Here is a 12,809-nt window from a genome sequence, read left to right as displayed (position 1 = left end):
CTCCCCCATTCATGCTCTGTCTCTCTCTGTTTCAAAAATAAATAAACATTAAAAATAAATAAATAAAATAAAATAATTAATTAAAATAAGTTAAAAATAAAAATACATAGTGAAAAAATAAAATCAATAGTGGGAGATATCTTCATTTCTGTTTTTCTACCTTCAATAATTGATTTACATTTATGTGGAAAACTAATAATAATCATACATTTAAAAATAATTACACTGGTGCTCACTTTGGCAGTACATATACTAAAGCTGGAATAATACAGAGAAGATGAGCATGGCTCCTGCGCAAGTATGATAAGCAAATTTATGAAGCATTCCCAATTTTTAAAATATTAAAAATTTGTAGATATGGTACAAATGCTCCTTTACCTTTGACCTTCATCCTAAGTCCCATCCACAGAGGTAACCATTCTTATCAGCTTAGTATGTTTCTTTCTGGATTTTTTTGGTATGAATTTATATGGGTATATACGGATATATTCATATGAATACATATATCCATAAAAATAGATGTTTTGTTTTTATTGTATATGGGTTTTTACATAGATATCATACTATTAAAAAGTTAATTACGTTGGACTATGAGAGAAAATAGTTATACTTTCAGAATCAGCATTAGTAACAAAAAATAGTTTTGCTCACTTCATTCTCTCTCAAACACATTCTTTTTTCTTTTTTAATTTATTTTATTTATTTTGAGAGAGAAAGCGCAAGTCAGGGAAGGGCAGAGAGTGGGGGGCGGGGAGAGAGAGAGAGAGAGAGAGAGAGAGAGAGAGAGAGAATCCCAAGCAGTCTCCACACTGTTAGCGCGGAGCCCCACAGGGGCCTGAACCCACCAACCGTGAGATCATGACCTGAGCCAAAGTCAGACGCTTAAATGACTGAGCCACCCAAGCACCCCAGAAACACATTCTTAAAGATAGCTACACATACTCAAATAAGCTCTGGATGGTCTTACTTTACCTTTCATCCCCAATCTGAAAGATAGAAATCCTTATGTGTCTCCTATAAAAATTACTCCACCTACGGTAATCTGCACTCTACACTGATACATGGCAGGTGAGTTCAATAATCACTTGGTTAGCCAAATAAACATTTCAAAATGAAGATTCTCAGCCACACCAATTCTGTTCTAGCCACAATGTAAACTAATATCTAAACACGGTTCTTGTAGGTAGATCATGGCCTAAAGTCCCATCGGAGAATGCCCAACTATCACCTTTTCCAACAAAAACCATAAAAACACATAGTTTGTATCTACAAGAAGTATATTATGTTCCTAAACAGATTTCCTTTACAACATTTCAGGTTTTAGTCTTCTCCTTTGTTCTCAGGATACAGAGAATTCATAATTATTAATATTAGAAAGACCATGTAGAATTTCTCTTTAAAATCTGGGGCGCCTGGGTGGCGCAGTCGGTTAAGCGTCCGACTTCAGCCAGGTCACGATCTCGCGGTTCGTGAGTTCGAGCCCCGTGTCGGGCTCTGGGCTGATGGCTCAGAGCCTGGAGCCTGTTTCCGATTCTGTGTCTCCCTCCCTCTCTGCCCCTCCCCCATTCATGCTCTGTCTCTCTGTCCCAAAAATAAATAAACGTTGAAAAAAAAATTTTTTTTAAATCAGATTTACCACTATGAATAGTAATACAGCTATTCTTTTAAATTTTTTAATTGCATTTGTACCATCTTATAAGGCAAAGAGCATAGTCTGAAAAATATAGATGTAAAGGGCTGAAATATATCATCATTTAAATTATTAATGTCACTTGGAAAATAATGAAGGCTTGGGAATTAGTCTGGGATGCAAGATCAGTAGCACTTACTTTTATGCTTACAATGAAGTTTGTTGCAATAAATGAAACTCATATTCTAGAGAACAAGAGGGTAGGATCTCCTTTGAAAAAACCAGTAACAGACTGCCATGGCATATGTCACTGCTAATCATATGTGTTTGGTGGTACTTGCCTAGCTAGTCTTGCTAAGATAAAGAATAAATATATTTCCTAATGCTTTCCATAAAATCAGATTCATGTTTCATAATCATTTCACTTCTCAATATTCAGAGAATTCATTATAATTAGAGCTCTCCGGGGCGCCTGGGTGGCTTGGTCGGTTAAGCTTCCGACTTCGGCTCAGGTCATGATCTCACGGTCCGTGAGTTCGAGCCCCACGTCGGGGTCTGTGCTGACCGCTCAGAGCCTGGAGCCTGTTTCGGATTCTGTGTCTCCCTCTCTATCTGACCCTCCCCTGTTCATGCTCTGTCTCTCTCTGTCTCAAAAATAAATAAACGTTAAAAAAAAAAAAAAAATTAGAGCTCTTCCAGGGTGCCGAGTGGCCAGTTGGTTGAGCATCTGACTCTTCATTTCTGTTCATGTCATGCTATCACAGTTCATGGGATCGAGCCCCACATGGGGCTCTGCACTGACAGTGTGGAGTCTGTTTGGGATTCCCTCCCTCTCTCTCTCTCTGCTCTTTACCCCCTCAAAAAAATAAATACAATAAACTTAAAAACAAGCTAAAAAAACTGGAGCTCTTCCCATCATCCCATTGTGAATTTATATTCTAATTAGTTAAAAATTCTATGTATTGTTTTTTGCTTCTAAGATTATTTTTTTTTAATTTTTTAAATGTTTTATTTATTTTTTTGAGAGAAAAAGAGACAGAGCATGAGCAAGGGAGGGGCAGAGAGAGAGGGAGACACAGAATCCAAAGCAGGGTCCAGACTCCAAGCTGCCAGCACAGAGCCCAGCACAGGGCTCAAACTCATGATCCATGAGATCATGACCTGAGTCAAAGTCGGATACCTGACGGAACCACCCAGGTGCCCCTATATACATACACATACATATACATGTATATATGTATGTATGTGTGTATATATGTATGTGTGTGTGTGTGTATATATATATACATATATATATCTATATATATATATATACATATATCTATCTATATATATATATATATTTTTTTTTTTTTAAAGCAGTGCTTTTCAAGATAAACCTAGTTTAGTTTTCTTCTGGATTAGGAGGAAAAGCTCCAGCTATAAAAGACATTTTGGGGGATCATTAAGGATATTTAATATATTATTGGTATTATATTAGTAAATCAGTGAGAAGTTTTTTTAGGGTGATAAAGGTATTGTGATTCTTTAGGAAAATGTTTCCAGTGTCAGGAGAGATATACTAAAGTATTCAGAAGTAAAGTGTCATGATATCTAAAGCAAATGTGGCAGAAAGTTAATAACTGGTGAATCCTGGTGAAGAGTATACAAGAGTTCATTGTGTTATTCTTTCAATTTTTCTATAACTATTAGAATTTTCAACATAGGGTCACCTGGCTGGCTCAGTTGGTGGAGCATGCAACTCTTGATCTAAGGGTTGTGAGCTCAAGCCCCACACTGGGTTTAGAGATTACTTAAAAAATATTTGTTTTAATCTAAAAGAAAAAGAAAAATTTTTTCAACACAAAAATTTATGGAGGGGTGCCTGGGTGCCTCAGTCAGTTAAGTGGCCAATTTCAGCTCAAGTCATTATCTCACGGTTCGTGAGTTCGAGCCCTGAGTCAGGCTCTGTGCTGACAGCTCAGGGCCTGGAGCCTGCTTTGGATTCTGTGTCTCCCTCTCTCTCTGCCCCTCCCCTCCTCCCACTCTGTCTCTCTGTCTCTCAAAAATAAATAAACATTAAAAAAAAATTAGGGAGAAAAACGCTGATTTTCAAAAATCTGAACCAAAAATAACCCTTATCAAATAAACTTACAAATAAAAAGGGTTACTAGGGCCTCAAATTGTAATTTTCTCCTCCTAACTAATGTTATAAATACGAACTTTTCCACTGAAAACCAACATCAAAGGCATTTCCTACACATAAAAAGCATTCTAAACAGCCATGTAATAGAGCAGTTTTGACAGTTTGAGAAGACAGAATGCATTACACTTAGATTGAGAAGGTAAAATTTTCCCAGTTAACTATGGGACTTACCTATCCATGTCATCGTCTCCAGGTAATAAGGGTGGGAGGGGCAGAGGAGGCAACGTTGAAGTTTTTAAGTGTGGAATAGCAGCTGTTACAGATACTTGAGTCTTCACAGAAACCTGTACAGGGGGCTGAGAATTTGCCTGAGAGGACAGAGTAGATGTCCTTGGGTGAGTAGAAGGGGGCAGAGTTGAAGTACTAGAAGCAAGAACCTGACTAAATGCTGGTTGGGGAGGAGGCAGAGGTGGTTGCTGTGGAATAGCTGGTAGTGGAGGCAAAGGTGGCAAAGGGGGTGTTTGAGGTGGAGGGGTAGTAGTTGGTAAAGGAGGTGGAGGAGAAGTAACTGTGGGGAGAGGCGGATGGGTCTCCTTTTCTGATACCTCTGTCTCTTTTGGAGTAACAATCTCCTCTTTCAATGCTACGGGTTTAGAGTCTCTTGATCCCTGTGCTTTCAAATCTTTAAGAATAGGATGCTTCTCAGAGTTCTCATCCAACTTTACTTTCCCTGTATCTAAAGAATTTTTGACTTCTGTATTGAGATGTGGTACATTCACCAGTTCAGTATCTGGGGCAGATTTTTCCAATTTTACACCTCTGGGTAACTTTTTAGACTCCAAGCCTGAATCCTTAGCCTCTACTAAACTGTTCTCTTTTCTAGGCAAAAACACAGGTGAACCCTTGGACTCCTTTCCATCCATTTTTGCTGCAGCAGCAGCTGCTGCTCTTTCCTTCTTTTTCCTACTGAGTTCAGCTCCCAAGCTGGAGTTCAATGGAAGCCTGACAGGTGAGATGCTGGAATGTCGACTGCGTGACCCCGATCTCTTCTTTTTACTATGAGAAGATGAGTGTCTTGAATATGCGGGACTTCTACTTCTAGACTTCATGGATTTCCTACTGGAAAAAGAAAAAGACAATTTAAGATGGACAGCCTACAACAATATGGAGGAAATACATCCGTTAAACTATGGAGCAATGTAGGGACATTCACTTTCAAATGCCCCCTTCTTTGTAAAGAGAGCTTTCATACTATTTTTACTTTCTAATCTTATACTCTAATACTGCTCACTAAAAAACAAACAAACAAACAAACAAAAAACTATGGAGCACTGTAAAGAACCCACTTGAGTAATTTATCAATCTTAAAAATAAATTAGGTACCATCAAAAAATAATATACCAATATTGGTTTATTAATGGGTTCATTAACTGTAACAAATGTAAAATACTAATGTAAAATGTTAATAATAAGGGAAACTGGGTGCAAGGACATATAAGAATTCTTTGTACTGGGGCCCCTGGGTGGCTCAGTCAATTAGGCAGCCGACTCTTGATTTTATTTCAGGTCATGATCTCATGGTTTATGGGTTTGAGCCCTACACTGGGCTCTGCACTAACTGACAGTGTGGAGCCTGCTTGGGATTCTCCCTCTCTTTCTACCCCTCCCACACACGCTCTCAAAATACATAGATAAACTTAAAAAAAAATTATTTGTACTGTATTCACAATATTTTTTGTAAATCTAAAATTTGTCTAAAATATAAAGTTTATTTAAAAAATAGATACAAGGAACTAAAACCTGCATGACAACATATTTCAATCACATAACATTAAAATTATCTATTACTTATCCAACTGAAGAAAGATGAATGAATATTTTTTTCTCCATGCTGGAAAACACCCATAATCACAATGATTATTTTTAGAATTTGGGTTTAAATCTCTGATAAAGCAAAAACATGATTTAAAACAATTATACTTTTTTGTTTTGTTTTGAGAGAGTGCAAGCAGGGGAGGGGCAGAGACAGGGGGAGAGATGATCCCAAGAGGGCTCTGCGATGATAGCTGCAAGCCGGATGTGGGGCTGGAACTCATGAACCAGGAGATCATGACCTGAGCTGAAGTCAGATGCTGAACCCACTGAGCCATCCAGGTGCCCTCCCAAAAAAGTTATACTTTATACTAAAGGTGGGTGATACCAATCAGGATGTTAGAAGTAACTAGCATGCTTCACCAAAAGCTAATTGTGTCAACTAGAGAGCTAGTTAATTGATAGATCCCAGAAAAAGATTTTGCTCCCCAGTTGATAATTTTTTTTTTTCAACGTTTATTTATTTTTGGGACAGAGAGAGAGAGAGCATGAACGGGCGAGGGGCAGAGAGAGAGGGAGACACAGAATCGGAAACAGGCTCCAGGCTCCGAGCCATCAGCCCAGAGCCCGACGCGGGGCTCGAACTCACGGAGCGTGAGACCGTGACCTGGTTGAAGTCGGACGCTTAACCGACTGCGCCATCCAGGCGCCCCTCCCCAGTTGATAATTAAGCTGTACCTATACTAAATGAACCCTAAGATACAAGAGTTGTTAGGATTTACAAAATATATAAGTTGAAAAAATTGTCTTACCAAATAATTAGGAGTTCTCAGAACTATGGTGACTTTTGGTACTTTCGTATATAAAATGATTTCCAATCAACTTTGTAGGAACTCAAAAAGCAAAGTACTGTTGCATGTTCAACTTATTTTCTTCATTATTAAGAATCTGGGAATCTATGAGGCAGATTATTCTAAATTGAAACTCAACCCTCATTAATTCGTTTTGCCTTTTAATAAAGCCTAATGTGCTCAGGCCTCAATGTGAGGTGAAAAAAAGCACTAAAAATGTTATTGGACAAAATATAATTTGCCCAGTAGTCTAAAATAAACTGTACCCATTCCAGATCTTCAATATCTCCCTTTATCTTTGATCGCTGATAACACTAACATTAGTCAAATGTTTCGAAATAAATAGCATATATGTGTAGGGGAAACAACTTGCATGATATCAGCCACGATTTTCTTATATTTACACTGCTTTTTGGAAGTTTGCTCCTAATAGTCATTATTGGAATCAAAGTACTCAAAACAGCAATAACAGCATATATATAAACATGAGGATACAGAATACTGAAAGTGGTTCTCTCAGTATCCACTTACTCTTAAGAAAATTAATACTTTTCTTGTAAATAACTGGCTGAAACCAGAGGCTTTTCTCTGACTGAATTAGAGCTGGGATAAAACTACCATCTCTGCTATGCCAGGGTAAACTTCCAAAATCCCAAACAGTAATTAATGTCAGAGACCATGCTCTAAAAACCATTGTTTCTTTAATCTTTTCACCATTACTAAATCTTCCTAAGGAACTCTGCTACAAACCCTTCAACTTCTGAACAGAAGCCTACTGTTAAGAGAACATTCTGATGGCCATATACTTACAGCATTTTTAGTGATACAAATGCTATATTTGAGGTTGAGATCCACTCTACAAGAAAAAAAGTGGGGACGGGGGGCACTGCCTGGGTGTCTCAGTCTGTTTGGTAGCGACTTCAGCTCAGGTCATGATCTCACAGTTTGTGAGTTCGAGTCCAGCGTCGGGCTCTGTGCTGACAGCTCAGAGCCTGGAGCCTGCTTCAGATTCTGTGTCTCCCTCTTTCTGACCCTCCCCCACTCACACTGTTTCTCTCTCTCTCAAAAATAAATAAACACTAAAAAAAAAAATTAAAAAAAGAAAAAGAGCAGGGGATGGGGTGGGGAGAGGAGACAAGCAATAAAGGTAAATGCAGGCAACAATAAAAACTGTTCTCACAAACAAACGTATTTTCCTCCTGAATTGAGTTAGGTTCTACCCATCCAAAATGAAATTGCTAGTATTAATCGCTACTAATTTAGAGAATTCAAAGACTTTGCATTTCTGGCAAAGCACTTCCAGTCTTTTAAAATGATTTTGCTTGTTTAATTTTGACTGTGTCTCCCAAGAAAAAAAACACAGAGAATATCACAGAAGGGAACTGTATGTTCTACTCTGACTCTAAGAAATTTTTGCATTTTATTTGCTCTCTGGAATTGCATCAAGTGTGGGAAAAATATGCAGTGCACACATACAAACATATAATGTTCTCTATAACCCAACTAACAATATACATGTGTCTCTAAAATTATGTAATGTTTCTACTTCTGTCCTATGCTATCATATTGTGTCTAATTCTTTCCTGATTTATTTTTTACCATTACTACATGAGTTTCAATTAACTGAGTAGAGGAAGAGAGAACTTGAGATATGAATCCAAAAGGAATCATTGCAAAGCAAGCTCTTTCTGAAACTTGTTTTACTGTTTTAGGCTTAAGTGCACTTCCATATTAACAAAACTCACAACAATAGAAATTCTCAAAACAGCCTTAATGAAACTACGCCCTCAAGAAAACAGGTATTCTGAGAATATTTCTTAGGTTTCCTTAAAGAACTAAGCAACTTTATAAACGGTATATTTAAGACTTATGCATTTCACTGTACGTAAATTTTACTCTCACCCCTTCAAAAAAAAGTGAACTCTAATGCTATCTACAACACACTAAAATGCTTATAGTGAAGTATACTGATGTCTGCAACTTTGAGATGAATCAAAACAAAAAATGGATTGATGGAAAAATGGATAATTACAATAAAACATATAGCATATATCAATTGTAGAATCTAGATAGTACATATATGGGTCCTTACTGTAATTCTTTCAACTTTTCTGTGTTTGAAAAATTGTGATAAAATGACGGGGAGGGGGACTAAGGAACTTCAGACCCTGACAGCCTGAATTCTGCAGCTTGATCAATTCAAACTAGTTTATGAATAATTGTAACTTTAAGTCAGTAAAAATTACTCATATTGACATATAAAAGACACGCACGGATTTTTAAAAATTAGCATAATTTCTCCACTAGCATTCAACAATATTTCCTCACTCATAGAATTTACTGACTTGCTCCAGGTACCAAGCACTGAGCTATGCAGTTCACATTTACTAGCTAATTTAATCCTCACAATTACTCTAGAAATAAGATAGTTACTATTCCCACTTTACACATAAAGAAACACGGGCAGGGAGAAACTAAATTATTTGCCAAAGTTCACAAAGCAAAATTAGGATACCACTCAAGTATAACCTCATAGCCCATGTTCTTTTGTGGACAAAAGTGAGTCTACAAAAGGGAGACACATCTTATCATCTAGGAATAAGAACACAGTTTTCAATAGTAATTCATTTCAACAATTAAATTTCAAACCCAACATGCCTTTCTTGCTAACCTATAATGAAGGCACTAATACCGCTTGTTTAGATAAAGATTTTGAAAATTGCCAGTGGTCACAGGGTAGGTCAATGGTGATGCTGATAATCAAATTATCCTTGGAACCAATTTCTGCTAGGCTATATACCAACAAAAAGAAAAAGGACTAAACAGCTGAATTTCCACTAAAAACATCAGTTAAAAGACAGGAATTATCAAAACATCATCAATTAGGAAATAAACTTACAGCTTTGGAGACCCAGGGGACAGCCCACACACAAGTGATAGATGACTTGGGCAAATACCTCAAGATAATACAAATGAAAATTTATAATTTCTTAGATCTCCAATCAGGTCCAGTGAGGTCTAAAGCACTAACACCAAGGTGATTTTAAAGTATTTAAGACAAAGCAACAGAAATCGCTACATCAGCTCTGGGATAAGCTCAGTTATCAACTCTGTGCACTCAATAAGCACAAATTTATGATTTTTCTCACAGGAGCTTCCAACTGAGTATCTCGCCACAGGGAGTACCTACCTTTAGAAGTTTTAGGCATGTGAGCTCTCCACTTCTTGAACTCTGGGTTGAGAGAAAACCAGATTCACCTACTTGAATTCACTAGCCAATAGCAAAGTCAATGAGGAAGACCAGGGGTTTCAACAAAATGTTAACATGACTAATTGCCAGTTCCTCATAACCCACCCTAAGTAAGAAAAGGCTGTTGGAGAAATAGCTCACCTGGGGAGTGGACTCCGACTCAGAGACCGTTTGCTCATGAAAGGGCTGCTGGACCGTCTTCGACCATAGGGACTGGGTGATCTCCCACTGTAAGAGCCACTCCTTTCATAGCTGGAAGAACGTCTCCGGCCATAGGGACTCACAGACCTTTGTCGTCTACTGTAAGGACTGGGTGATCGGGTGCTGGACTGGTAGGCCGAGGGCTCCTTGTAGGGAGGACTAATTGACTGCCTTCTTGAGGTACTTCCAGGACTCTTCTTGTAGGAGTCATAATTGCTAGAGGTGTGAGATCTTGGAGGACTAAGGTCATAATCTTGGCCATAAGAAGCTCCCGAGGGGCTATCATCTTGCTTGGGGCTGTCAGACCATTTCCTATGGGGACTCCTGGATCTCCGTTTGGGGCTGTCCACTGTCTTGTAGCTTTTGGGTGTTTCCCTTTTCCGATGACTTTTACTCCGGTCTTTGTGCCCAGACTTCAACTCACGTTCTTTCCGGGTCTTCTCCTTATGTAGTTTGGATGACCTAGATTCCTTGTTGCTGCTGCTTTTGGATATCTGTGCCTTCCCATAGTCCTCATTCTCCTCATTTGAACGCTTTGAACTTCCTGATATCCGGTCCTTCATAGATCCCGATTTGCTGGAGACTTCCTGGTTTTTTTCTTTTTCTGTCTGTTTAGTTTTTAGTAAGTCCCGGGAACGTCTGTGCTGGTGGTGACGATGTTTGTGCAGGCGGTCACTCCGATCAGTTCCACGACGCTCATCATTCTCCCTCCTGTCTAGTTTGAAGGCCATATCGTCAGAGAAGGTATCTGAATCAGAACTGATGTCATCATACTCCACCAAAGGTTTGATAATTGTACCTAAAGGTGCTGCTTCGGGGGTCACCAACCCCATGTCTTTGGAGTGCTTGGATTTATGCCGCTTGTGCTTCGACACCAAGCGGTGACGCTCTCTGCTGTTGGAGCTGCCACCTCCCGATGACGGCTGCAAAGTTCCAGAAGCTCCTCCACTCCCGTCCTTCTTGCCCCCATGTCTCTCTGGATTGGGCATTCCCTTTCCCCTACCCTCAAAACGGGGAAAAAGTTCCCCAGCACTCCGAAAAGTAACCCCCACCCACCCCCCAACCCCACGCCTACCAAAGCGCCCCTAGAAGGGGGTGGGGAGGGAAGGGACTGTAGCCCAGGCTCCTCCTCCCTCCCGACTCCTCAGCACCCTCCTACATGAGGTGGGGGGTGAAGGAGCCAGGAAAGAAATGAGAGTTCCTCAGCAGTGGAGTTGAGAGACAACGGGTAGCTGCCCAAGTCTGTTTCCCGTCCTCCCCTCGCCGAGCCAGTCCTCAGGCCCGGACGCCGGGGAGGTCGAGGAAGTAGGAAGCCGACGGCCCGGGGGCTGTGGGGCCGACTCCGGCTCTGGGGCCCTGTGAAGACTGCGAGGGCCCTTCCCCTACCCGGTAGCCCGTCTCGGGGCGGCTTCCTGTCGCTGGGGTCCCGCGGCCTAGGTGCCTCACGCCCCCTTTGTCCCTCGCTCCTGAGGGAGACCCTTTTCTTGCCTCCGCCTCACCTCAATACCTCACACACTCATTCGCTCCCTCACACAGACTCAGTCACACACTAGGTTAAACCGAAACGGCACTTGGGGAAGGGGGGGAGGGGGCAAACCGAGGAAATACCGCGAGAATCCTGTGGGTTCTCGCGGTATTTCGTGCTTCCCTTTCACCTCTCAGCGCTTCTTGCTCACATAACGCGAGAGAGCGTCCCGAACAGGAAACGCGTTCCGGCAGAGTCTCGCGATAAACTCCCCGCCCTCCATTTGAGCAAAGCTTTATTGAAACGGTGTTGGGGGATTTTTTTTCTTTTTTTTTTTTTTTAATTCAAAGCTTTATTGGTAACTCTCGAAGAAATAACTCCCAGGCCCCGGCGCAAGACTCGTTTTGCACAGTTTATAACAACTCTTTAAACTACCAGGATGAAAATATTATCAACAGGACAAAGGGCGGTTGTGGGGACATTTCAACCCAAGTTCCTAAGCATTAACAATGCTCTCCGCTTATGTACGTATACTGGGCGCATTGTCCCTGTGTCTCCTACTACCTCGCAAATCACGATACCCTCATCCCCATTCTACAGATAACGAAACTAATAGTCACCGAAGTTAAATAGCTTACTCAAGGTAACAAAGCTAGTCCAGCAAGTGCCAAAGATGAGATTCAAATTCAAGTCTAACACTAAAGCACAGCTCTTGTATAGTGTGCCACTTCCTCTTTCCACTCTGTTTAAAATCTGAACCTGAAAATTCATCACCTCTTGGGATCATCTGTGGCTTTTCTGGAATCATTTTGCCTGTTCTCTTCACATGGAAGATTATAATTATGAACAAGTAAAACATGGTATTCATGCGTGAGAAAAAAAAAAAATCTTACCCTGCCCTTCATTTTCTACTTTTCAAAACTTTGTACACATTAACTCATTACATCTTCACAACAATCATCTGAAATAAGGTTGTATATGTGAGGAAACTAAGGTACTGAGAAGTTAAATGACTTTTCCAAATTTCTTCATTCTTCATCAAATTTATGTGTGAGACTTTAAGGCCCTTCTCTGTGATATAGCGTCTACTCTCATACGGCCATCAAGCAAGACATGGGGAAAATATTCATACCACAAGATATGAGGTGATAAATGTCATAAGAATGATACAGAACGCTCCAGAAATTCAAAAGGAGGCTGGGAGTGTTAAGAAAAAGTTTCATGGGGCGCCTGTGTGGCTCAGTCGGTTAAGCGTCAGACTTCAGGTCAGATCATGATCTCACGGTTCGTGGGTTTGAGCCCCGCGTCGGACTCTGTGCTGACAGCTCAGAGCCTGGAACCTGCTTCAGATTCTGTGTCTTCCTCTCTCTCTCTGCCCTTCCCCTGCTCACACTCTGTCAATCTCTCTCTCGAAAAATTAATAAACATGAAAGAAAGAAAGAAAGAAAGAAAGAAAGAAAGAAAGAAAGAAAGAA

General features: G+C 40.2%; 1 protein-coding gene and 1 non-coding gene across 17 annotated transcripts in view; one reads left to right on the top strand and one right to left on the bottom strand.

Moving 5' to 3' along the window:
* The window catches only part of CDK12 (cyclin dependent kinase 12), a 78,226-nt gene extending 66,763 nt beyond the window's left edge, over positions 1-11,463 (bottom strand). For 15 of the 16 annotated variants that reach the window (XR_005797533.1, XR_005797529.1, XR_005797530.1 and 12 more), the window contains exons 1-2: positions 9,810-11,462; positions 3,987-4,874 (exon numbers count right to left, since the gene is read on the bottom strand). Coding sequence is in view for 3 of the 16 variants with exons in the window: in XM_040497376.1 (XP_040353310.1) it covers positions 3,987-4,874; positions 9,810-10,858 (1,937 nt within the window). In the remaining 13 variants the exon portion in view is untranslated. Of the gene's footprint in view, positions 1-3,986; positions 4,875-9,809 lie in introns of all 16 variants that reach the window. The other variant, XM_040497377.1, reaches the window with a different exon arrangement.
* On the top strand, positions 229-335 carry LOC121045206 (U6 spliceosomal RNA). The gene has a single exon (XR_005797635.1). It is a non-coding gene; the product is annotated as a U6 spliceosomal RNA (small nuclear RNA).
* Positions 11,464-12,809: the final 1,346 nt, after the last annotated feature.

Source organism: Herpailurus yagouaroundi, unplaced genomic scaffold (genome assembly GCF_014898765.1).
Source record: "Herpailurus yagouaroundi ecotype Mexico unplaced genomic scaffold, PumYag 189, whole genome shotgun sequence".
In the NCBI taxonomy this organism is placed as follows: domain Eukaryota; kingdom Metazoa; phylum Chordata; class Mammalia; order Carnivora; family Felidae; genus Herpailurus; species Herpailurus yagouaroundi.
The sequence above is the reverse complement of the archived record's forward strand: the minus strand, read 5'-3'. Positions and strand labels throughout refer to the sequence as shown.